We start from the raw sequence: 26,106 nt of genomic DNA, 5'->3' as shown, positions 1-26,106 counted from the left end.
TGTGTGTGTGTGTGTGTGTGTGTGTGTGTGTGTGGTCCTCTTCAAGTATTTTCAACCACCAGCAGATGTCAGGTTGACCACCATGGGGGTGTTTGATGCTATTTCCATCATGCGACCACCGCAAGGGTGGGGAAGGTTATTGTGACTGGAAGTCTAGCAGATAAAATAACATGAGACCACCACACACACACACACACACACACACACACACACACACATACACACACACATCAGCTACGTGCAGACCATTTAGCATCATGGGTAATTTTTAACTCAAGGCTCAAACTGTGAAAAGAAGATCTCTTTGTCTATTATTCTGTCATTTGTTGTAGGATGAGGATGGACTGTGGGTTATTCAACATAAATTCAACATTAGTAGGTGATCCATGCTCAAAGCATACAGTATATGTATTAACTGTAACAGAAAAACCAACAAGATATTCGCTTCATATTCTGTGTAAATTCCAGTCAATTAATCAAAAGCAATAGCTGTGAAAACATCACATTTTTAGGTTAAATTCGAGGCTCAATTATTCTGGAGTTTCCACAAAATTCTCACAAATTTTCTCCAATTCTTTATGACAGGGAGGTCAAGACTAATTACCAATAATTGCATCAAAAACTGCTGTAGGAGTCCCAAATGTTTGTCTGACCCATACACCAGTGACACCACTTCCACTTGTCCTCTTTTCAAATGTCACCTGAATTGTTTTCCACCTGTAACACACAGCTAAAATAACACATGTTCAACGTGGGCTGCACTGACTGGCACGTGAAAGGCCAAAAAAAATAACATGTGAAATGATTTCAGGCTGGACAGAACAGTCAAGATTGGCACCAATAGGCCACAGAAAAGCATTAGAAGCATTTGTTAATATTATAGCAGAGTATGAGGAATGTAAAAAAACAAAATAAAACAAAAAATCATTAAAATGTAGACTGTCCACACTGGAGCTTCTACTGGTGGAGATGTTTGTTCTAATCCAGTGTAATGGCAAAAATAACCAATTGAGTGAATGAGAAAGGGGCTGGCTGACTTTGGGTTCCAGTAAAAGATTTAACAACACACCCACACATCTTCGTCAAGAATTATAGTAACAGTGGGTGTTTGGCAGGACATTTTGCAATTTCCCCCCATAAATATGGAACTGACTGTCACTGACAGAGCTGGACTTACTCCCTGCAGGGTTAGGTCTGTCCCGACTCCCTCTGCCAGAACCTCTCGCACTGTCACTGCCAGCGGTTTGGGCTGGCTAATTGGAGCCATTGGCTAATTGGCCTCTTGCAAATGTCAAGACTTATCATCCATGTTTCTCTTCTTTAGGGTTTCAGGAATTGTTTTAAAAATGACCCAAATGCAAAGTAAAAAAACTTGAATCCCAATATGAGACAACACCTCGTGAGAAAACTGCAATGAGTCCAGGGTAGGTGGGTGGGACTACTGCCTCCCAGGAAGATGGTCTTGGAATTTAGAATTAGCATTTTCTTGCTGTGTCATTTTCTTGCTTGGTTTGCACACAAGCGTCACAATGCATTTAAAAATATCCTAAAACATCATCTGAGAGCATAACATCATCAGGACTCTTGAAACAGAAAGATACAGCCACATAATTTAAAGCCAAGGATCTTATGTGTTATATAGATGTTATATAGATGCACCAAACCCACAGTTAAAGGGACAATTATAATAGTTTTGCAGCTTTAATAACCTGGAAAATACTTTTCATGCCATTTCTTGTGGTTAGACCCCATACATAAAGCAAATGTGTTTCTTTTATGATTTGTTCTCCATATGAGGAAGCCTGCAGACAGCTTCTAATTAGGTGTTGGACAGTTTCTCAAACTCCAGATGGATTTAAATATCCTCAACAAGTCAGGCAACACATATTTTTCTAGCATTTAGACCGTCAGAACAAAGGCCTTCTTCACAGCCAGACTAATTCAGTGAAAGCACTTAGTGAGAGAGAAGACTCTTGAAATTTCAGTGGTTGTCTAAAACCAGACCTCTGTTGTCTCTAACAATAGAATTCATGACTCTCCTCTGCACACTCTTGAGTTTGTAAAGATCCCTGCGCCCCCTGGTGTTCAAACAGTACACTTTGCATTCCGTAATAAGCTAAAACTTTCATGCAACGTGCAGTCAAAGGGAATGGGAATAGAGCAAATCTTTTTTTTCTTTTTTAAAAAAAATAAATTGTGATGCTGTCACGCCTCCAAGAAGAGGACCTTTTGGCAAAGATTGTTGTGTTTATGTGCTGCTGGATTAAAACCAGAGTTGTCACGCTTCTTCCAGGAAGAGCTGACTTTTCAAACCGGTGGGAGCTGAGTCACAGACCCAAAGGACGGGTCTGTAATGAGTGGAAACCAGTTTGGACCAGTATGTGCCAATCAAGCACAGCAGGAGAAGAATGTGCTTACTGAGAGTGTTGTGTCTAGAATCGGTAAGTTATTTATCGGTCACTCTTCATGTGCATCTTTTTACCTCATTAATATGCAAGTAGACAGTCTGATGGAACGTTTGACCTCTGACCTTCCTAAAAAGGATGCAGGCCTTCTGGGCAACCACCAATCTGTCAACACTTACAGTTACAGTCTGTAGATTACTGTAATCATCAAAGATTGCATCTACTGTATAATTGAATGAAAATGAAGAAATGAAAATTATAAATTGCTTAAGCTTATGAGCTTCTATAGGATTAATACATTTTTTGTGTTGGTAGATTACATTATTATAAAACCAATTAGATATATAAACCCAATAAATAAACCTGATTCATTACTGAAATGACTTTAAAACAAAAAATAAGGACCTTGACCCATGACTTATTTACATACGTGTTCTATAAATTTTGAACTGATGCATGACAACAAAAGGCATGTTGTAATAAACTGCATTCATATTTATTTTTAATGTGTAACACAGATAATTTCACTTTAGTTAGATAAGCGGAGCATAATAATGTGTGGTGACCTTTCCTCATCAGGTTGGCTCTTGGTTGTTCCTCAGTAGATATTCAGCCTGCAAAGACAGAACCAAACGACTGCATTAGTTCAAATAGGTCAAAGGAACATACGTTCTTTAAAGAGGTCTTAGGTTTAAATACCACAAAGTTGACGGGATCCTCTGGTTTGATCTTGCAGCAGTCCGATAAAGCCTGAGTGAGTGTCGGCATCACATACGTCATCAGGTAGTTCCTCAAAGGAAGCGAGCGAGCCTCCAGCAGCTCACGCTCCTGTATCTTCAGCTCAGACAAATTCTTCTGCTAATAAGTGGTAAAATAATTGAAATGACAAAACTATACATGCATTTTTGACATGTTTTTTTTTGTGCGACCTCTGCTCTCAACTCACCCACTCCTCGTACTGAGAGACCATCTCAGCAAAAGCAGCTTCTTTCCTGTGTTTCTTCTCAGCAGCCTCTGCAGCCAGTTTCTGCTTCCTCCTTTCTTTTTCCTTTCTGTCCTCCTCCTCCTGCTCCTGTGGACTCAGGCCATAATTCTTGGGAATCCCCACCGTCTCAGTGATCTTCTTCATGACATCTGTGTACTCTGAATCGTCAGTAGTGACCTCTGGAGAGAAATAAGTCATAGCATTGTTTTTTTTAAATGAGATTTTTTTGTCATTTCATGGTGAGGATCTTTGATAAATGTTCACCTTTGGGAAAAAGACTTGTAAGTAATAATATGAGTCATACTTATTACGTGTGAGTATGAAACCAGAAGCCATGATTGCACAAGTGTAATCATTTAAACATGCAGGACATCATTTTGATCGTTGTTATTTTTGATTGTGGTTTGGATTTTGTGTGTTTTGCGTCTGATTGAATCGTGTTCTGGCCTGATATGGACCAATTAGCGTACCGATATGCTCTGGATGAATCTCCAGCTCATCAAAGTAGTCCAGCAAAGTTTCTGCTGCAGAGTTGAGCTGTCTGTATCTCGTCAGGCGAGGGATAAATTCCTCCTGGGTGTAGCGCATGTTCTCCGCCTCGCTCTGTGGGAGTCCCTGAGCTCTCTTTGCCAGAAAATCATCTGTTGCATTCAGTGCAAAAACATGCTCTGCAAAACGTAAACCAGGAACAATAAGACAATACTTAAACCAGAATGTTTTGAATTATTAGAGGTGGGAAGTTTTACACGTGTTGTAAATTGCCAAAGGAGTAACCTGGAGTGATCTTCTTGTTGTATTCAGGTTTTTTTATGATGAAATCCTGCTTTTCTGTGTCCCCATCTGTATAACAAAAAGATGACATCAGTGTAATCAACAAAACTATGACGAAATTGAAATCGAACTTACCAGAGAAAATCAACTTTGCTTGCTGATAACTCTCAGGGAAGCCATCGAGGACGAATCCTTGATTACTGCAGGGCTTTGAATTCAGCTTTTCACGCAAAATGTCAGCAAGTAGATAGTCGTCCAGTTGACCTATTGGACCGACATGGATGTTTAAATGTGAAATGAGGACTTTTGTGAAACATCAACTCATCCACAGAATTAAATAAATCACTAGATCACATTTGAATAGAGAAGCAGAGAGCTTTTTTTTTCTTCTCAGCCTGAGAGGAAGTCTGATGTATGTCTGTGGTTCCTTTACATACCAGCTTTCAGTTCCATGACTTTGTTGAGGTTTTCCAGTTGTTTACTAGCAGCAGACAGTTCCTCAGCACTGACATGTTCCAGCTGAGATCCACTCACTATCTCATTCTGCAGAAAATGGAAAGAAACAAGGGACGTAAAATGTTTCCACAAGGGGGCGGCATATTTCTGTTGGTCGTAGCAAGACAACTAAAATCCAATAGTTGGATTCAACTGACCAGCTGCGTGACTTTTTCCTCGATGACCTCTCTGATCTTGATGTGGTGAATCTTGTAATGACTGCAGAGCCTCTGTGCAACTGTGGTTTTACCGACTGCTGGAGGTCCAACCAAGAAGATTCTGATGGGCTAAGGAATTGGAAAAAAATGAAATAAGGATCTTTACCTGGGATGGAAAAAGCTTCTTCATCCAATAATTACAGAAATCTCCATCTACGCAAAGTGAATTGCTCCAAATGTAATACAGGATTTCAAAAATGTCTTCATCTGAAGGATTTAAACACTCACCAATAGCTGCCTGGTGTATTTGTATTCATCTATAATTCTCTCCATGTTTTCGACCATTCCTGCCTCAGATGTCCAGGAGAAACTGAAGGAATCTTTTATGATAACAGCATCCAGGCAGAGGTTGACACTCAGGTACTCCAGTTCTTCTGGCTGAAAGGACCACGTAGAATGATTTAGTTTGAATATTTTTGTTTTCTAAATATTTTAATATGAGAAAATATATATCACACCCTACCTTAAAAGCCTCCGTGACACTGGCTTCCTGCTGTGGTAGTTTCGTAATTTTTCCTGGCCCGAGTGTGTCGCTTATCATCTGAAGGTTTAAGAGACAGACAATGAGGACAATTATTTTTGCAGCCTATAGTAGAAGCTTCACACAAGTTTTTTTTAAAAAGTTCACTGAGAAATATACAAAAGAAGCACACATCTGGATTGTAATCAGTCTGGAGTTACTATAAAACTGTCTAATACCTTTCATGATATGGTTACCTTCACAATGTCCTCTAAGGTGTTGTTGGAGTCATCAACAGCAAGAATGTACTTTGTCTTCGGCTTGACATTAATTATATTCTGGAGCACTCTGAAACAACAACACAGTTCAGTCAATTAGACATGATCTCATTAACAAATGACAGTACGTTTTATAAAGGAGAATTAATAAAAATCCACCTTCCAAGGTCGTATACATGAATCATAGGGATGGAATTTGTGCCTTGTCCAAACAGAGGAACTTCTGGAAACTGCATCAACCAAGACATCTGTTGAAAAATAATAATACATTTATTATATACATGTAGAGAGAGAGCGAGACACACACACAGATTACTGTGTTCAGTCATCAAATCATCATCTACCTTGAAAAAGTAGTGAAAGAGGTTTTCTCCTTTTCCATACTGAAGACCACAAGCAACAACATAGCTGCTAAGTTTGGATTTTTTCTGTAAGATTGTGAGACCAAATGGAATTCATAAGATTTACATGTATTTTCTCGTTCTGTGTATTTTTAAAAACATTTCTTCCGTGCGCACTTTAAAATCGATAATGATGAGAAGTACCTACACCCAGTTTAAGCACAAGTTTCTCTAGATTATTGTGGCTTTTGAAGCTGGGATGTGGCCTTCGTCTTCTGAAGTCCTCTTCGCTTATCATGTCTGCTTCATCCTGGAAAGAAAAAAAAAACCCGACAATGTCGGTTGTATTGCTCAAACGACTTTATAGCTGATGTAGACCTTTTTTCCTACAGTCGAACCGGATTCTGTGGCTTGGTCATGGCCCATGTCATCACAGTCGAGATGAGGATGAACATTTTGCATGACGTGAAGTTTTCCATCTCTGCGTGAAGGGCTTGATGGCAGGAGAAGAAAATGGGTACTAAGATAACGAAGGAAACAATAATCGGATTAGATGCGTATATCCATTGAGTGCTCAGTCTTACCTGTGATTGCCCACTTTGCTTCTTCAATCTGATGTTGTGTAGAATTTTCTGAAATGTTGTACAGCACAACATCACACTCCAGCAGCAGCTTCCACAGCTCATCTCGAGTTGGTGACTACAAAAATAAATAAAATTAAATTAAAATAAAATAAATAAATATATATAATCATATTTATGGTTTTAACAGCATCATTTTACTCTATTTTTTTTCTATCAACATCACTGACTACATCTCTCCATGGATGCTGGTGTTTACATGGCTCACCGGGTACCGGTCAAACAGGAGGCTGTCCTCATCCCCGCTGGCGGACGCCGGTGAAGTTCCCACTAGGTGAAAAGCGGGTTCGCGTGGAGGGGAGGACGGCTCCTCTGCTTCGCCCTGGTCGGTCCATCCTCCGGCACCACACGTCGATAAAAACTGTCAAATTAATGTAAAGAGGAAACTATCGATTGTAACATGACGTCACCCAGCTGTTCATTTACTCACCTTAGCGATGTGTCTGGACGAATACTGATCGACGTCGTTGATAAAAATACGTTTTGGATGACTTTGTAACTTTATATCCTCCATTGTAGGGTTTGTGTTTGTCAACTTCTTAATTATTAGTAACTTTTTTTTTTATTTTTAAAGGCTTAACTAGTTTAATTAGTTGTCTCTTCAGCGAAAATAGCTGCTGCGTTGAGTTTTGACTACTTCCTTGTCCGTTGCTATGGACTCTAGTTGCCATGGCTCAGCCAATCGGAATACGCAGGTTTGCACACGTGACCTCATCACGTTCACGCCGCCTGCCAGCATACATGTCCAGCTTAATTAATAATTAATTATATTAAGTAATTATTGATTGATTATATAAATTAATTAATATTTTTTTAATTAATAAGTCAACTGGAGAAAGAGGCTCTTCTGGTGGGAGGTGGGCTGGAAGACATCAGGCTCCCAGATAGACTCCAATGAAAAAGAAATGGGTTAAAATACCTTGGCATTTATCTGGGAGACCAGACTGTTGTGAAAAACAACTAGGAAAATATTTTAGAGAAAGTGGAAAGGAGGCTAAAAAACTGGAAATAGATTTTATCAAGACTTTCTTGTGGAGGTCAAATTTTTATTATAAATAATTTCGTTGCATCAATGTTGTGGCACCGGCTGTCTTACGTTGAACCCCCACCAACGTTGCTGGCACAAATCTTTCTAGCTTATCCTGTTCCTATGTGTACAAAAGTTCAAATTTGACCTTGAGCTAGTCTTCTCAAGGTTAAGGTCATCATATAATTTTCATCACCTTTGTTGGCCAAGTAATCTTTCTGTCTGCAACGGTTGTGAAGATATTTGGTGGACGAACGAATGAACGGACAGATGGATGGACGAACACTGACAATTGCAATACATCACCACTTTGAAGCAGGATGTAATAACACCAAAGACTGATTAAAGGTAATATCAGAGACATATTGATAACATCAAAGAAACAGAATTAAAGATAACATCAGGAACAGATTAAAAATAACATCTTTCTTTAACCATACAGGGACAAACACTGCCGGAACATCAGAGAGCAACCCTGAAAAAATGGACGTCTACACCTTTGTGGAAATCATGACGAAGAGTTTGGTCAGGGCGATTGTGTTGTGGGTGAAATGCCTCCATATGCTCATCATCATCCTTTTCATCTACAAGTACGCACTGCTGATTGTGATTCTGCTTCTGGTAGTGGTGGTGACGAAGACCATCAATTACAGTTATAACATATATGAAGTGGGTTACACTCTCAACCGCCCCAGGGAGGGGTTAATGCGGAGACGTCACCACTCCACAATGTGGAATTTCCCCTGGATGACCAGGAACGCTGCAATAGCCAGACGATAGCAGCTGGACAACAGCAGCAGTGATCTGGGTCAGATCGAACATCTCCATCTCTCAGGAAGATGAAGATCAGACGTCTGCTTGGAACTTTTTGTGATGAAACACAAAGAGTCTAAACTGGGATCAGAAGTTTATGGAGTCTTCCTCCTACAGACGATGCAGAATGACCCTGACATGTTGGATGGGTTCTGATACATTCTCTGACATTCCAGACTTATTTTATCACCCAGACCTTGAGTGAGGAACAGAACATTCAGTGTTCTACACAGATGAGAACATGGACAACCACAAGTTTAAAAGACCTGACTCCATTCTAGAAGCTTATCACTGAATGAACCTTTAAAATTATAGTTTTAATATATCAAAAATGATTCCATGAGTTTAAGTATTTTGTATTTCTTTTTTGTGAATAAACATGCTTTTAAAAATCAAAAATCTTTTTTTCTTTTTTTTCTTTTTTAGGATCATTTTAATCCTCTCAGCCCCAACAAAAGTCAGAAACCCAGCTTTACAACTACATTATGCATATTTTCAATGCTTCTCTTGACATAACCGCTAAGTCCATTGATGAAGGGATTTAAGAATATAAACACAAGGGCTCTGTGTTATATTTTCGGAGATTTTCACATGCCATTGCTAATATTAATTTAATGCCTGTGTCTTTTAGAGACTGCAAATGTAAAGCCGACCCACACACACATACAGCGATGTAATACATACAGACACATGCACACATACCTATGGGCCGTAGATCATGGCACAAGATATGGCACAGGACAATGGAGTGCGGACTTGGAAACTTGTAAAGCACCCATCATATTTATAGTGCTGACATTATCTGAGAAACCTCTTGATGCCTGATGGTGTCTGTTTCACACAGGTCTAAACACCCCCTGTCAGAAACTATGAGCAAGTGACACTGGAGATGATTGAACCAACAGCTAAAAGTCAGGTTTAGGAATTTGGTGAGCTTCCCAAAAAAGTCAGAGATTTTTCATATATATAACTAATATAAAACCTATTGATAATTATGTTAACCAATGAATAGCTGGTTAGCCAGTTCTGGTTACAGATGTCAATCAGATTTTTTCATTAATCAGTGCTTGTTCTGGGTTCTCAAGGTTGACCAGTACTGGTTCTGGGTCCACAATATCAACCGGTACTAGTCCTGGGTCCTCGAAGTCCACCAGTGCTCATACTGGTTCCAGAGATAGATCTCTGCTATCACACAGTGCTATCAGAGGGATCATCACTGTAGACGGAATTGTTGTGGCTGATGTGGTTGACGTAGGATTGATCCTACACGGTTATAGGGAACTGGACTGTAAAAAAAAATGAAAACAAACTTTAAACATTAAGTCAACAAATAAATTATCTGTTTTTTACATTGGTCCAAATTAAATCCCCATTAGACTTCCCAGAAATCAAATCCATCTAAATAACAGGCAAAAGATAACAGAAGAATCGGTACCTGAGTTCTATGACCACGAATCTAGCAGTTTAAACGTCAAAGCACATTTACGAGAGCTGCCAACAGCCCTCTAGCAACTTTCTGCTCCTGTCAAATATGAGTCTGAGTTTGTCGGTGTACAGTATTCAGACTTACTGCTATTTTTATCCAACACCCGAGGGACCTCATGGTTCAGGAGGGTATTCCAGCCCAGTCCATTTTAGACAGTTGGTATTTACCACTTTGTTTTTGAAGACAAGTGAAGAAAGGCCTGATGTAATTTCATTTTTGGTGCGGTGTTTGAATAGAATCATACAACTCACATTCTTGGCTATCTGCACTATCATAATCACACAGAATGCCGATTCTATTCTTATCTATTCTTTTTTCATTCATTCATCTTCAGTACCCACTTCTTCTGTGGTCGCAGGTCGGATGGTTGCTGGGGTCTCTCCCAGTGGACATGAGGCAGGATACACTCTGGGTGCAATGCCGGTGCACTGCAGTATATTCTATTCTATTCTGTTCTGTTCTGTTCTGTTCTGTTCTATTCTATTCTATTCTATTCTATTCTATTCTATTCTATTCTATTCTATTCTATTCTATTCTATTCTGTTCTGTTCTGTTCTGTTCTGTTCTATTCATACATACAGTTTATTATATGTAATGTAACTTTAAACACTCAAGAACATGATTTTTTATTCTTTATTTAAATTTGTTTCAGTGTCTTACTATGTTTTCTTTGAAAAACCGAGGAAGTTTATCTATTTATACGGAAGGGAACAATTTCTTATACCACTTCTTGTTCTTCTGCTTCTTTTCATAGCTCTCGAGATTTTCCGACTGGGACGTCCCGACTTCTGCCTCCATTGTCCACCTGTGCTCCATCGTTACAGGAGTCTCATTCAGAGTCTCACTCAGAGTCTCATTCAGAGTCTCATTCAGGGCGTCTTTCTCCTGAAGTTGGGGGGACTTTTTCCTCTGCCTGTTAATTTGGTTTTTTTCTACCTGCTGCTCAGCCTCATTCTGTGGCCATCTCTGCTGAGCATCATTGGCAGCACTGGATTTTCTCAGTTTCCTGCTTTCATTCTTGCTTTCTGTCCTGTCCAAAGACTGCTTCTGTTTTTGCAGAGACTTTCTTGTCTGAGGTGATTTGTCCACGGTGACGATCTGCTTGTGAGCTGCATCCTCATTTTCTTTGAGCAGAGCCTCATACTTCTTTAACTTCTTCTTTAGCATCGTTATGGTGGTCATCGACTCCTTCCAGTCCTGTCCCATCTCTTTGAACGTGGATGTCATGGCCCTTTCATTCTTCAACCACTCATCATCCTTCTTCCTCAGCAGATTGATTTGAGCTTCTTTCTGTTGAAGGAGAGATGACTTTTCCTTCTCCCATTTAACTTGAGTGGCCTCCAACTGCTGATAAGCCTTCTTCAGAGCAGCTTTGAGGGTGTTAACCTTCTTTTTTTGCTGCTCAGACTGATCCTCAAAGAAAAGTCCAGCTTCCTCCATCTCTTTGAGCTTGGCTGTCATGACCTTCTCCTTCTTTAACCATTCCTCCTTCTCATTCTTGAGCAGGGAGTTTTGAGCTTCTTTCTCCAGGAGACACATCGTGTCTTCCTCCAACTGCTGCTGAGCCTCCTTCAGAGCAGCTTTAAGGGTGTTAACCTTCTTTTTCTGCTGCTCAGACTGATCCTCAAAGAAAAGTCCAGCTTCCTCCATCTCTTTGAGCTTGGCTGTCATGACCGTCTTCTTCTTTAACCATTCCTCCTTCTCATTCTTGAGCAGAGAGTTTTGAGCTTCTTTCTCCAGGAGACACATCTTGTCGTCCTCCAACTGCTGCTGAGCCTCCTTCAGAGCAGCTTTAAGGGTGTTAGCCTCCTTTTTCTGCTGCTCAAATTGATCCACAAAGAAATTTCTAGCTTTCTCCATCTCTTTGAGCCTAACGGTCATGGCCTTCTCCTTCTTCAGCCACTTGTTCTCTTCTTCCTTGAACAGAGGGATTACAGCTTTTATTTCCTGAAGCAGATAGGACTTTTCCCCCTGAAATTCAATTTGATTGGCCTTCAACTTTGTCTGAGCTTCCATCAGATCAGCTTTAATTGTGTTAATTCTCTGCTGCTCAGACTGATTTGCAGGGAAATCTTCCATTTCTTTGAACTTGACTGTCGTGGCCTTTTCCTTCTTCAACCACTCCTTCCCTTGCTTCTTCATTCGAGTCTCTTGTCGTTTATGAAGAGACACTGCGCTCTCCAGCAATTCGATTTCATTGGCCTGCAGCTTCTCAGTCTCATTTTGCGTAGCTGTAAGGATGTCAATCTCCTTACTCATTAGCTCAAGTTGAGCTAAAGTCGAGCAAGTTGATTTACTCATACCTCTCATCATGGTGATAATTGATGAGTTTCAAGCTTTTTCTTCAATTTCCTGTGAGGATTTCTGAGCCTAACTGTCTCGGAAGTCGTAGGTTTTCTTCTTGTTTTTTTTTTATCTGTGCACTTAGTGCTTTCATCATCAAAGAGATCTTTATATGAACTCCTTTGTTATTCAATACGTCTCTGTACATGATGCTCAATGTACACCATTGAGCATAATAAACATAGAACCAAAGACAAATGTCTTTGATGTAAATTTCCTGCATTCTTTATGAGGAAATGACTCAAAATTACCAAATTTTCACTTTTTCTCATAACTTATTCAACTCTATCGGTCATAGTTTTCTCACAATTCTTCCTTAACTCAACACAAACTGCACTAATGTTCTCAATTTTGACTCTTCATTGACTCTCTTTCTTCAACCACCTTTCTTCCTTCTTCTACACAGATTTTAATCTTTGTTTTCCTGAAGGAGAGATGATTTTACCTCCGTCTGCTTGATTTGATTGGCTTTCAAGTTTTAAGGATGTTAAAATCCTATTTCTACTGCTCAGAATGATCCCCTCAGAAATGTGTAGCTTCGTCCATCTGAGCCTGACTGTCATGACCACCTCCTTGTACAACCACTCAACACCTTTTTTCAGTAGTTTTAGCTTCTTTTGCTGAAGAAGAGATGACTTTTCTTCCGCCAATTGATTTTATTGGTCCCTCAGCTTTTTCTGAGCTTCTATCAGATCAGCTTTAATGCTGTATTTGTGATGGACTACATCTGGTGGGGAATGGACAAGGTTACATTCACCAAAACAATCCTCACATGCCCCACCCAAAACCTTGGGTTGGATCCCCCCAAGGCTGCGTTCTGAGACCCCTATTGTTCATGTTGATGACCCATGACTGTTGTTCCAGGTACAAAAACCACATTCTGATGAGCATGGACAACACAACAGTTGTGAGCCTCATCCAGGACAATGATAAACTGGCTTACAAGGAGGAATTGCTGAATCTTGTGAACTGATGTAGAGTGAACAACCTGGTCTTGAATGTAGAACAAACTAAGATCATTGTCAAGTTCTGGATATCCAGTGCTGCTGCAAATTTTGTGTTTACACTGTCATTCCATTTATTTATATTATTACTTTTTACTTGTACTAGTTTACACACACCATGTTGTCTGCCCCACTAGTTGATGTCTGTACATGGGAAGCCAAGCAAAAGACATTTCATTGTACAAATTTCACTGTTTTTTATTTGTGTCATGACAAAGAAAGTCTTTCTTTCCATATAGATATGTATGGAAACACATGTGCAATGCATATACAAATAAGAGTGGACAAAACAATTTACCTACAAGGATCATTAAAATTGTTCTTCTCTCCATGTCTGTGTGCAACCTCCAAAAAAATGCTATTTTGATGGACTGAACATGTCAGATTGTTGTATGTGAGTCATTTGTCTTTTATGTGGGTCTGAGATGCACCGGCGATGTGGCCGGAGTGTAGTGTGGAAGCGGGATCTATTGCAGTAGCTTCCTCAGCTCCTCGTTCTGTTGCTCCAGCCGCTGGTTTTCAGCTAAGAGCTCGGAGAACTCTGTCAAGGCCATCCTGTGAACACAAAGAAGAACACACATCCATCATGAGATGATGCTGGCTTAGTTCCTGTGTGTGTGTGTGTGTGTGTGTGTGTGTGTGTGTGTGTGTGTGTGTGTGTGTGTGTGTGTGTGTGTGTGTGTGTGTGTGTTTGTGTGTGTTTGTGTGTGTGTGTGTGTGTGTGTTACTCACTGGTACTGCTCCTGCGTGTTCTCCACTACGTCCCACAGTTTCATTTCATCCTCTGTGATCACATTCCCTAGTCTCTCGAAGTATCGCTCGAAAGTGTCCCGGCCTTTCAGGTTCAGAAATTTCGGATGCTGGGCGGATGTTCTCCGTCTAAGGAAAGACCAAGAACACATTGGTGAGGGTTTTATTCTGGTAATAACAGAATTACTCATGAATTTGACAGTTTTCTTGATCGCTGTCAGGCTGCGTCTGCACACATAGCAATACTAAAGGTTAGCATAGCCCCATTCATGGTAACTGAAAGCAGCAGTGATGTCACATTGGTGGATCTGGACTCACCTGGGCTTTGTGAGCTGCTCGAGGAAACTTTTCAGAGCAGGTAAAACCTGGTTGGACTTGATGACGTCAGAAGAGGAACAAGGCGATGCATCCTCTTCTTCCTCACTGGAGTCATCTGAAGCGACACGAACGTCCTTCAGGCAGAGAAAACAGAGGACAGGTGTAGGAACGACACAAATTCAACAATTGGAATTGTGTCTGGTTAGGCCTCCATCTCTCACCTCCGTCTGCTGGTACTTCAGCAGGAACATTACCAGTTTGGGCAAATCCTCTTCCCGCATTCCGAAAGACTAGGAGAGAAAATGACAAGAAAAAGTAGCTTCCTTATTTGCTCTGAAGATCTTTGAGCATCATCTATTCCACACATTATCATGAGTGTAATTATCAAAATGAGTCACATTTAGGAGGGAGCACAGCTCCACAACGGTCTGCTGCTCCTTCATCATTGGGTTCAGCAGGTCCAAAAGATTGGTCTCAATCAGAAAGCCCTGAAAGGGTATAAAACGAGAAACCTGGTCAGAGAACATGCCAATCTTTGGGCAAACTGTGATAGTCTGATCATTTTTCATTATCAGATGGTCAGTGGTTCGATCCCCGGCCCTGATCCACATGTTGAAATAGTCTTTGGCGAGTTACTGAACCCCAAACTGAATAAATAATGTCAGCAGGACGCACTGAGATCATACGGTAGATCAGAAAACCTGACTTAAAAACCTGCTAAATCAACAGGATTTAATTTCAACAAGAGGACAAATGATCAGTTTGGCCCCTAGGTTTAGTGGTTGTTAGTGATCCTATCCCTGCAACAATTGTGCTTGGCTGTAGTCCCCTAGATGGACATCTGAGTTCATGGGGGGAAGAGTTACTGTATATCACAATGAATTCTGGGTAATCCGTGTACAGAACATAACTCAATCTTGGGTTTATTTCTCACCGCCTCGTCACACAGAAGCTCCTTCATCTTATTCAGATTCTCCAACTGTTCTTCCTCTTCCATTTCCATGGTTGTACTATCAGTATCCTCCTCCAGATTGGAAAGGCCAGCCAATGGTGGAGCATTCTCCTCTGAACCGAGGTTCTGCTGACGGACGAGTGAGTTGAAAACCAGAGTTGTCTCCGCCAGCCGCTTCACTTCCTTGTTCTGCCACTCCCACATCACCTCTAACTTCCTCGCATCAGCAGCTGCAGACTCACTGAGCGGTGAAAAGAATAGACGTGAGTAAGAAACGATTCAGGCGTGAGGATGGATGCAAGATGGAAGCGTTACTTGAAGCGGACTCACTCTAATATTGCCTGGACATACTCCACTCTCTGGGGGATCTCTCTGTAGTCCTCGGCCATAGTCCGGTCAGGCTTTTTGACCTCCTTTTCCTGATTGGCACTTTCGTCCAGAAGGTTTTTCAGTTCTTTCTCCAGACTAAAATGCAAACGTCCAGAAACAGAGAAAGAGTTAAAGGCACGGTCATTCATTCATTCTTCTTATTGCTTCTTCAAGAGGGTTGTTGGAGCCTATCCCAGCTGTCTTGTGGGTGAGAGGCAGGGGGACACTCCGAGCGCGATGCCGGTGCACTGCAGAGCAACACAAAAGTCAAACACCACTCACGCACAAACCCTAACCCTAACCTACGCTACAGGGAATTTGGAACCGATCAAGTCATCTGAAGTGTGTGGGAGACAGGGTGAAACTCTGCACTTAAAGGACTTGAACGTGGACCCTTCTAGTTGTGAGACACATTCATTTACTCATTTATTCCTTTTCATTAACTGCTTCTTCCGTTGTTGCGGGTCTCGGGGTTGCTGGAGCATATACCAGTGGACTTAGGATGATGCAGGGCCCATCGGTGCAATGCCCATGCACCGATGGGCCACATCAAAGACACAAACACGCAGACTCACTCACACCTATGGACAATTTGAGACCAGCCAATTCACCTGAAGGGCATGTTTTTTGGAGAGAACCCATGCATACATGGGGAAAACATACATACTCTGCACAGAGCAGGACGCGAAACAGGAACCGTTCTTGTGGTGCGCCGACAGTGCTGCACATTGCCTGTGAGACATAGTTTACTCCAAAAAAAGAAGCTCCAGCCATTAGTTTTTAAGAGTGGGCTGAGCTACTGCCTTCCCAGAAATGTGAAAGTAGCCACTCTGTGTTGTTCACCGTTGCTATTGAAACAGAGTCCACTGACCGTTGAGTCCTACCTTCACATTGTAATGGACTCTGAGATACAGCGCTCAACTGAAGAAGAAATAGAAATACAACAATCCTTACCGTTTGGACAAAGGCTCTTTATGTTTAGACGGGCTGACGACTCTTGGATGATTGGAAAAGCCATTTGCTGTCACAGCTGCTTGTTTTTTGGACATATTTTCTAAACTTTATCATCAATGGAATGGCTTATGCCATATCAGTAAGGTTTATATAAACAACCTGGAAGGAGCTATTACTTTCATCTGTGGGCTTTGAAAATCACTTGAAGATTGAATTTCATGAAAACATCAAAGTCTTTGACGAGAGTTGAATATTGCATATTTTTGAACATTGCATATTTTTGGAGGTGGTAGGTCTGAGAACCCCCCACAGATGCGGGGAGAACACACAAACTCAGGAGGGACTTGGACCTAGAATCTCCTTGCTGTGACAGTGCTATCCATTGCGCCACCGCAGAAGCCACAACTCCATCAAAAGACAGCAGTCTTTTGAGTGAAAGACAGATGAAAGGAGGGAGATCAAAGTAATGGAGGGATCTCCATGTTCATATAAACCCTACTGACGTGGTATAAGACACTCCATTGACAAAAAGGTTCAGAAAACATGTCCAAAAAACAAGAACCAGCTGTGACAGAAAACAGCTTTCCCAGTGATGCAGAAGTCGTCAACCCGTCCGAAGACACAAAACCTGAGTCCCAACAGTAAGGATTGTCATATTTCTATTTCTTCTACAGTTGAGTCCAGCATGTAACTTTGCTAGTTAGCAGTTAGCTTGCCGTGAGTGTTAATATAGCTAAATACAGAAAGAAATGCGTTAAATAACGAATTCAATGTATTTAACATGCAACAACTTGTTCTTTATTGCACGAGTCATATGTTAGTTAATTGGTGTTAATTATTCAGTGTTGATTTCATCTTTAGGATCTCTACTGAGGAGGTCAAGGGAGAAACCGATGAGGAGGTCAAAGAGGACAGTGAACAGGTTTAAATCCACATTTACATTTTATTTTCAACCAACAATATGAAATGAATATCTAGAAAACCACAAAAGTTATTTTATAATTTTGTTTTTTACCATAAATGTTATGTAAAGTTACATATTTATTATTTCCATCCAAATTTGATTAATCATTTACTTATTATCTATAAAAAGCCGATAGAAACCCAAATGAGTCCATCATCAGTCTGTCCATGAGGAGACTAGAAATTATTTTCCCATCTTTAACAAACTGAATTTTGAATGGCTTGAACATGAAATTCAGCAGCAGGTGAAGTTAATCATCTTTTCTGACAGCTGACCACTCGTGAAGAAATGATTGACCATCTGCATATGCCAGTGATCAATATTCAAAGAACAGCTGAAGCCAAGGAGTCGACACAAAGGCTGGAGGTAGAGGAGGCTCGCAGACTCAGGTAAATCCATCTAGCTTCTTTAATGTGTGTTCAGCCGCCTCCTGCCATTTGCAATGTACGTACATCAACACCTGTTGACCTCTTCCCTGTTCGTCTTACTTCGTCCAGATTGGGGAACCTGGAGGATGATGGGAGATCCAGCCAGGCGAAATTGGAAGCGATCACAAGAGGCTGGTCTGTAGCCGAAGAGAAGGTGATTCCTCAGGACCTCCAGGAGGCCCTGGTTCTCCAGCAGGAATCATGTGCTGCTCTCATAGAAACCAAGGAACAACTGATAAGTGACCTGCAGCAGGTGAACCAATCGATCAGAATCTATCAATATTTAACGGTAATGACCAGACTTTTTATTGATCTACTTGTGTCCGGTTTGAGCAGGAGCTGAAGGATAAACATGAGCGCTCCTTTAAGGAACTGAGTGAGCAGCAGGAGGAGCTGGACCTGATGAAGGAGCGGATGGAGGACCAGATCCAGGCCCTGATCAACTTCTACAGGAAGGAGCTTGTCCGGATGGAGGTAGGACCATATCAGGACTGGTTGGATTGACTTGTGTCCTTGTCTAACATGTTAGCACGCTAACACCAAGAGAAGTTTAGAGTGTATTTACATGAACCTGACGCTACCTGTTTGTCTGTAGAAACATTATCTGGAGGAATGGGAAGACTTACTCACCAGTGATGGACACCAATGGGAAAAACACATGAAGGAACTTGTGGATAAAGAGGTATTTATTCCACACACCGTCATCTGATGTCTCATGTCATTTGCATCATCTCTGGACCGAAGGACTTATCTATAATCTCTTTCTAGCGGGGCGGGATTGCAAATCGGAGGAAGACTGTGGAGGACTATGAAGCAACGATCCACGATCTGATACTGGAGAATATGGTCAAAGTCAGCTTCGCAGACATGGAACACGATGCAAAGTTCCAGGTGAGCAAATCCCAAAATGCACCTCAGGAGAATTTTAAGATTGAAAACATTCGATCAGGGGATCCGTTCACTTAACATTTCCTCATTTCTACAGAATGTGGAGAGAGAAAAGCAGCAGATTAATGCCAAGAGGATGCTGATGAGGCTCAATGACGTAAAGCTGAACGGCGAAGCAGCGGTTCAGAAGGTTAACCTGGGCCACATCAAGACCCACATGAGACGGTAGGACACATTCTCTCACTCATGCAGGGCATTTAATTGTGTGCAGGACTGATAATGGCTGGGGTTTGTTTTTTGAGGTGAACTGTTCCTTTAACTCTTTCTACGTCTCTGGATGTTTGCGTTTCAGTCTGGAGAAAGAAGCCAAAACCCTTCTGGAGGAGTGTTCCAATCAGGACAAGCGGGTCACAAGGCGGTGGAGAGTTTGAGATGCAGGTAGTTTATACATCTTGAACCAAGTGGGACCAACCCAGTGGATAGGTATATATTTTGGTGGTAGGAGATCATTTCATGAGGCTCGCTCAAGTGTATCCGACTAAAAGCAAATCTGGCCGAACAGCAGCAGTTTGCATCTTTGAGACATTCATCCCGGTTTTGGGTATCCTGGCCAATTACACCATGACCAGGGTGGTGAGTTTGAAAGCAAGCTGTTCAAACAAGGTTTATACTTTGGTATTTTATGTTATGTTTTGTATTTTTTGTAAAAAATAAAAATAGCAAAAGTTGAAAAAAAGAAATCAAGTTTTTCAAGACTTTTTTCTATGACCAAACACTACCAAACAGCACATTCCACTCCAGACCACTGCTGGATGTCTGTCTGGATGCCACCTACTTCCAGCACATAGAAAACTACAGACAGAAACATGGTTTTGCCAAGTGTCTCCTTTAGTTCCCAATTTGAATGGAAGAGGTGAAACAGTTAATGCTATTTTTGTCTTCAACCGGCAATGAAAATAAAAATCAGTCATGAAAAAAAAACCTGTCAAAAAGCTGATTACTGTCAAGTGTCCACAAATATAGTCAGTTGTGATTTTAAAAAAAAAGTAAATTCTCAAATATGAATTTTGAAAGAAGTCTTGTAAAGGCACATTTCAGCGAGACGAAGAAAATTTTCATAACAGCAAAATTTAAGAATTCTTGAAATCATTGTGTACCAACATCTTACTTTGTGCTCGGTAGTACTTTAAGGGGATAACAATATCTTTAAAATTCCCAATAAATGAAATATTTCTGCCGTCCCATTTCTCATTACAACTCGTGTAATGATTTACGGTCGATAAAATAACTGATGATGTGACTGTTCTGAGTAACATCAACAAGGAGGGAGGGTGCCAAACAGTGAGCATGTGGCGCTTCACCCTCAGGCTGCTGGCTGTAGGACATCTGCATATTCCTTGTCAGAGACAGTCCAAAATTTACTCCCCTGCAGTCAGAAAGTTATAGTAAGTAATGTAAATATATATCTGTACAAAGATATTTCTTATTTAGCCAATATTGCAGAGGCACATTCTATTACTGGTGGTAAACAAACCACCATGTCAGCAGCACTGACTGTTAAACACCAATTGTTGCTAACAGCTGCTGGAGTGTGACCCTCTGTGTGTGTTGGAGGAGTTGGGGTGAATGGCAGAGGGGGGCAGCTGTCAGGGTAGGCTAACCGTGTGCTTCCTACATGCCCTTATAAGGACAAATGTCTCTCAAAACCGTGACCCGTTAAAGACCGCTCTGCTTTACGCTGATAAAGATCTGGTGATAACAACAGGACTCTTCCAAATGCTGCATCTCTGACCTGAAGGGAACTGTGGACGAAAACAGCATCAGCTTGAGGTAAAGCTGAGCAACACAGACCTGATGAGGAAACTCTGGAAACGGGGTTTTGAGGTCTTTCTTCTTCATTCTTCAGAATATTCCTATTTTTTTGGGTTGATCATTAAGATTTCTGGGTAATGTTACAGAAAACACAGATCCTGTGCGGATTTCATCTTAAATGACCTCATATAAACACGTTAACCCCTGCCTTGTTCTCTGCCTTTTGATGTGTTGACTTATAGATTTTTTTCCCTTGTAGTTATTGGGTGTCTTACATTTTTGTCATCAACAGTTTTCTAAGTGAATAAAATCAGCACAAATAGAAACATTTCCAGCATCTGTTCTGATGATCGGTCAATAATTTCAACAGTTGCCCATGTGAAAATCAGACGCGTTGTCTCATTTCATGCATTTCAATTCCATCTCGTCTTCATCCTCATCAGAAGATTCAGCTTCATTTCTGATCACACTCTCTTAATATCATTGTGATTCACTGGGAAACTCATTCAAAACTTCACGAATAATTTTCATCTGGCAAGGATACAAAATGTGAGAGTAACTCAAGTCTCACTTATGTAAAAGCTTGGAATAGAAATAGACAAGTTGGTCAGTGGCGCTGCCCTCTGAGGTACGTTATAGCACATGGCTCCAAATGGAATACTTCACAGTGTTGATGTGTGGGGGGTATTTACATTCTTCTTGCACTCACAGTGGCCTGATAGGGCTCCAGTTGGGGGGTGTAGGGACCGGACGGGCAGCGTAAGGCGACGAATAAGGAGCCTGAGCTTTCGCCGCAGTCTGTGGCTGCTGCAACCTGCTTGACTCCACTTCCCTAAAAGGAAACACCGGAGCCAATCAGAGCTCAGAACCGCTGTTCCTCGCTGCCTGCACAGGACGTCCAGGGATCTGTCGTCTGCTGGAGGTCTGGGTTCCCTCCTACCCCTCCTGCCCCCCCATTTATTTATTTTTTTACATTATCCCTCAGCTGTCTGGCATGTGTTTGGCCTCCTTCCCTTCTCCTGTGGTGACACTGGTAGATTGTCCCAAGTGAGTCGCCTCAGACGGCTCCTTAACCAGATCGCTCAGAGAGGATCTCAGATTACCATCGCACCCTCCTATCACCCACATCCCCAGTGACCTGTTTGAGCTCAGTCATCTTAACCCTGAAGGACACACTCAGCCAGTGTGAAAAAGATGCTGTGTATGAATTCAAACTAATCAAAAGTATGATGGACTCCTCTGGTCTCAAAAAATAAAAGGACCCACTGAAATAAATAGTTTCACGCCTAGAAATAATAATGCAATTCTGAATTCAAATTAAGATACATCATTATAATAGATAAAAAAATGTATATTCATTTTTTAAATGTGAATGTTTATTATTATAACACTATTATATAAGATCATTATATTCTTTGCATTTCATCTCTAAGACAACATCTCTCCTGTTTGGTGGCATCCCTGACGCAGGATTCACTTCCCCAAACCATCCCGCCAACCAGCACTTAATTTGGTCTTGTGTGAACTCCTGACCCCGCCCACTGGCCCCCCAGCCTCAGAATGCTGGGACATATTTAAGGACCCCCTCACACCATCGCCCATTGTCCCAGTGGAAACTCCAGTCTTGTGATTACAACTTGGTGAGTCTCCTCACACTCTTCTTCTTCTTCAGCTCTTAGTTTGTGGATAGTATTGATCAGGGAGGATGAGTAGACCTGTTTCTGTCACAACATGGATGTATGTACGTGTATGTTTGCTTCTGTCCCTGTAATGAGAGTTGATGATGAGTTTTTGTAATACAGGAAAAGATTTAAAAAGAGAGACAGTAAAGGAAAACTGGTGATGGGGAGAATAAGGAAAGATCATGAGCTGCTTTTAGGATGCAGGGATTAGATGCTTGTGCCAAGAGGAGTTGCAGACATGAAGCTCTAATACAGATGAGAACAAAGTGAGACAACAGATAAATTTCAATAAGTAAACACCTAACAGATCCAAGGAAGATAAAATTTGAAGTTAAAAAGTAGCAAAAATCAAAGTTTAGTCTGTCAGTTACCTTGGAAACAAGGAAATGTTAAATTATGCTAAATTATGCTAAATTATAATATGAATCATTCTGAGGATTTGTTAAAAGTGTGAATCATTTGATAACGAAGACATTTCTACAAACATAATATAATATTGGAAGAACAGAGGGGATGCATGTTTGGTTTTCAGTAACGTCTTCCCTGAAGCTGATTTGAATGGAATGCCAGAGCAGCTGTGTGCGTTAAACTAACAGTTGTCGGTTTGAATGGAGGAGCCTGCCCGTAAGAATGGATGCTGCCGCTCGGGTTGTAGGATGTGACCTGAGATCCTGGAAGCATCGGAGCAAATGGTCCTGCTCCAAAACAGGCAGTCCTACTATGTGGTGACAGCTGAGGAGAGACCCAGGTGTCTGGTGTCACCTGTTAAAAGACACGCCGCCTCAGCTGCTAACTGGCTGTAGCTTAGCGATGGGGGGCGTGGGGTGGGGGGAGTAAAGGGTACCGAAGCTGAAAATAGACCTGTGAGAGTGAGTGTTGGGCTGGAGTCATGTCCTGTTTCGGCTTTTCGGGCAGCTGTGGAACTCAGATAGGAGATTAGAGCTCTCATAGGTGTCTTCATCCTCCCAAAAAAGGCACTATTGTTTCTCAGAACGGCACAGTTTCTTCCTGGTACACGTTAAATATTTGAATGTTATATACATTTAAGTACAAACACTTTCATGTCAAATGGGATGACATTTCTGTCCCGTATCTCTTACAGAAAACCAGCCAGGAAAAGACAGAAACATGTGTGACGACGACGAGACCACCGCCCTCGTGTGCGACAACGGCTCTGGCCTGGTCAAGGCTGGTTTCGCCGGTGATGATGCCCCCCGTGCTGTCTTCCCATCCATTGTTGGACGCCCCCGTCACCAGGTGAGAAAGACCACCAGATTGTGAAATATCTCTGCAAGAATCAACTGTTTATTATGGGCACAAAGACTGTGAGATGTGTGTGTTTTCTCCTCAGGGTGTGATGGTGGGTATGGGTCAGAAGGACAGCTATGTGGGAGATGAGGCCCAGAGCAAGAGGGGTATCCTGACTCTGAAGTACCCCATCGAGCACGGCATCATCACCAACTGGGACGATATGGAGAAGGTTAGATTTTAAGAAAAACAGACATATGTGTCACTTGATTCCAACTCATTTCATGTGTGTTACCTGAAACTGACCCTTAAAGGAGCTGCATCTGGTGTTTCTTCACAGATCTGGCACCACACATTCTACAATGAGCTCCGTGTGGCCCCGGAGGAGCACCCCACCCTGTTGACTGAGGCCCCCCTCAACCCCAAGGCCAACAGAGAGAAGATGACCCAGATCATGTTCGAGACCTTCAACGTCCCGGCCATGTATGTGGCGATTCAGGCCGTGTTGTCCCTGTACGCCTCTGGTCGTACCACCGGTGAGTCTCCACCGGACCCAAACACCTCCACAGCGCAGACTGATAGAGATATGATACTCATACTTGTTCTGACCAGGTATCGTGCTGGACTCTGGTGATGGTGTGACCCATAATGTGCCCATCTATGAGGGGTACGCTCTGCCCCACGCCATCATGCGTTTGGACTTGGCTGGTCGTGACCTGACTGACTACTTGATGAAGATCTTGACAGAGCGTGGTTATTCCTTTGTGACCACCGGTAAGAAAGCCCCCGACAGTGTCATGATTTCAAGACAGAAATCAAAACTGGATGACCTATTAGGAAAGGTATTCCATCGGTGGTAACTATGGCAACAGATGACAAAATTACCAACAAGGGTGATATGTCCTTTTTTACTGAAATAAACAATGCTCTATAATAAGAAAAAGAACACGCCACAGTTTTACAGGTAGCCTTACCTTAATTTTATTTACTCAAAATCTGAGGCAGCAGTCATATAAATTAAATTGTCCAATGAAATGGAATGTCAAAGTGCCTTAAAAAGTACTTTCAAGGTACTTTCAATTGAATGCAAGTTTTTTATTAAAACAAATTTAAAAAATGAACATTCTTACTATGTCTTGTGAGATTTGTCCTATAATCTCCAGATAAGGCTGTCTTATTTTTCATATATTTAATATATAAAAAATAAGATAGTAGTTAAACTATTATATTCTACTAGTTTAACTACTAGTTGAAATGATCCCGTTGATTATTAGTATTTCGGTCAGGGTCTATCTCTAAATTGGGATTAAACAAGATTTCTAAAATCACAGGGTGAATGTTCAGTTTTACACAGCTAAGAATGAGCATCAGTTAGCTAGTAACTAACAGAGTAATTTCCTCTAGGATTAATAAATATCAAAATCTATCCATCTATAAATAGTGAGTGTGAATGTAAGCGCCAAAATCTATTAATGTATTTAAATGCAATATTTGTTATTCTAAAAGTCTCCTTTAAGCTTCTAAGTTGGAAAAACTACAACAGGAAATATGTGTAGCTTTTAAATCTATCAAACACTGTCATGTGAGACTTGGCGTCTAAACTGTGACACGTTTTCTCGCCAGCTGAGCGTGAGATCGTGCGCGACATCAAGGAGAAGCTGTGCTATGTTGCCCTGGACTTTGAGAATGAGATGGCCACCGCCGCTTCCTCCTCCTCCCTGGAGAAGAGCTACGAGCTGCCCGATGGTCAGGTCATCACCATCGGCAATGAGCGTTTCCGTTGCCCCGAGACCCTGTTCCAGCCCTCCTTCATCGGTGAGTCCCGACAGCTGATCTGACTCTTCACATTTAAAGATATGTCTAATTAATGTTTCAAGTGATGCTTTGAAACAACCAATCATTTGCTGTGAACCATGTGACTGATACATCCCCTCACCTGCCCAGGTATGGAGTCTGCTGGTATCCATGAGACTGCATACAACAGCATCATGAAGTGTGACATTGACATCCGTAAGGACCTGTATGCCAACAATGTGCTCTCTGGTGGTACCACAATGTACCCCGGTATCGCTGACCGTATGCAGAAGGAGATCACCGCCCTGGCCCCCAGCACCATGAAGATCAAGGTGAAACCTTATGGACAACGCAAAGAGCTGAAGTTTAGCATCCAGTAAAACTGTTCTCGCACCAACACTTACCTCCTTTCTCCTCCTCACAGATCATCGCTCCCCCTGAGAGGAAGTACTCCGTCTGGATTGGCGGCTCCATCTTGGCCTCCTTGTCCACCTTCCAGCAGATGTGGATCAGCAAGCAGGAGTACGATGAGGCTGGCCCTTCCATCGTCCACAGGAAGTGCTTCTAAATTTCCACAAACCCCCCCCCCCCCCCCCCCAGAAAGCCCTCACCAGCTCCACCAGCGCTCCTTCCATAACTGTATTTCTAATGTGCCTTTTGCTGTATATACATGTACTGTT

General features: G+C 41.7%; 3 protein-coding genes across 7 annotated transcripts; 2 read left to right on the top strand and 1 right to left on the bottom strand.

Annotated features, from left to right (window-relative positions):
* Nucleotides 1-2,359: 2,359 nt before the first annotated feature.
* Nucleotides 2,360-22,289, top strand: LOC137613914 (dynein regulatory complex protein 1-like). Of its 3 annotated transcripts, none has more exons than XM_068343395.1 (9): nucleotides 2,360-2,441; nucleotides 17,845-17,963; nucleotides 18,072-18,255; nucleotides 18,339-18,476; nucleotides 18,598-18,684; nucleotides 18,771-18,893; nucleotides 18,988-19,115; nucleotides 19,243-19,328; nucleotides 22,173-22,289. In XM_068343395.1, exons 1-8 carry the CDS (start codon nucleotides 2,409-2,411, stop codon nucleotides 19,319-19,321), a joined length of 891 nt encoding a protein of 296 aa, XP_068199496.1. In that variant the 5' UTR covers nucleotides 2,360-2,408; the 3' UTR covers nucleotides 19,322-19,328; nucleotides 22,173-22,289. The 3 variants fall into 3 exon arrangements, with proteins under 3 accessions (XP_068199496.1, XP_068199495.1, XP_068199494.1); XM_068343394.1 differs by having other exon boundaries at nucleotides 22,136-22,247; XM_068343393.1 differs by lacking the exon at nucleotides 22,173-22,289 and having other exon boundaries at nucleotides 19,243-19,595.
* LOC137613303 (adenylate kinase 7-like) lies at nucleotides 2,890-7,202 on the bottom strand. 3 transcript variants are annotated; one of them, XM_068342403.1, is made up of 18 exons: nucleotides 7,025-7,202; nucleotides 6,803-6,955; nucleotides 6,538-6,652; nucleotides 6,352-6,446; nucleotides 6,162-6,263; nucleotides 5,957-6,040; nucleotides 5,772-5,860; nucleotides 5,592-5,682; nucleotides 5,338-5,415; nucleotides 5,103-5,252; nucleotides 4,815-4,943; nucleotides 4,599-4,704; nucleotides 4,297-4,425; nucleotides 4,165-4,230; nucleotides 3,861-4,058; nucleotides 3,352-3,569; nucleotides 3,105-3,263; nucleotides 2,890-3,019 (listed from the first exon to the last, which is right to left on the bottom strand). In XM_068342403.1, the coding sequence occupies exons 1-18, from the start codon at nucleotides 7,106-7,108 to the stop codon at nucleotides 2,981-2,983; spliced, it is 2,085 nt and encodes a 694-aa protein (XP_068198504.1). In that variant the 5' UTR covers nucleotides 7,109-7,202; the 3' UTR covers nucleotides 2,890-2,980. The 3 variants fall into 3 exon arrangements, with proteins under 3 accessions (XP_068198504.1, XP_068198505.1, XP_068198506.1); XM_068342404.1 differs by lacking the exons at nucleotides 6,538-6,652; nucleotides 6,803-6,955; nucleotides 7,025-7,202 and having other exon boundaries at nucleotides 6,332-6,488; XM_068342405.1 differs by lacking the exons at nucleotides 6,538-6,652; nucleotides 6,803-6,955; nucleotides 7,025-7,202 and having other exon boundaries at nucleotides 6,344-6,482.
* actc1a (actin alpha cardiac muscle 1a) lies at nucleotides 22,229-26,005 on the top strand. The gene is made up of 8 exons (XM_068343392.1): nucleotides 22,229-22,342; nucleotides 23,487-23,641; nucleotides 23,736-23,864; nucleotides 23,973-24,168; nucleotides 24,245-24,406; nucleotides 25,256-25,447; nucleotides 25,577-25,758; nucleotides 25,851-26,005. The coding sequence occupies exons 2-8, from the start codon at nucleotides 23,513-23,515 to the stop codon at nucleotides 25,992-25,994; spliced, it is 1,134 nt and encodes a 377-aa protein (XP_068199493.1). The 5' UTR covers nucleotides 22,229-22,342; nucleotides 23,487-23,512; the 3' UTR covers nucleotides 25,995-26,005.
* Nucleotides 26,006-26,106: the final 101 nt, after the last annotated feature.

This window comes from Antennarius striatus, chromosome 19 (assembly GCF_040054535.1).
Source record: "Antennarius striatus isolate MH-2024 chromosome 19, ASM4005453v1, whole genome shotgun sequence".
NCBI lineage: Eukaryota > Metazoa > Chordata > Actinopteri > Lophiiformes > Antennariidae > Antennarius > Antennarius striatus.
Note: the sequence above shows the minus strand (reverse complement) of the source record. Positions and strands in the feature narration are given on the sequence as shown.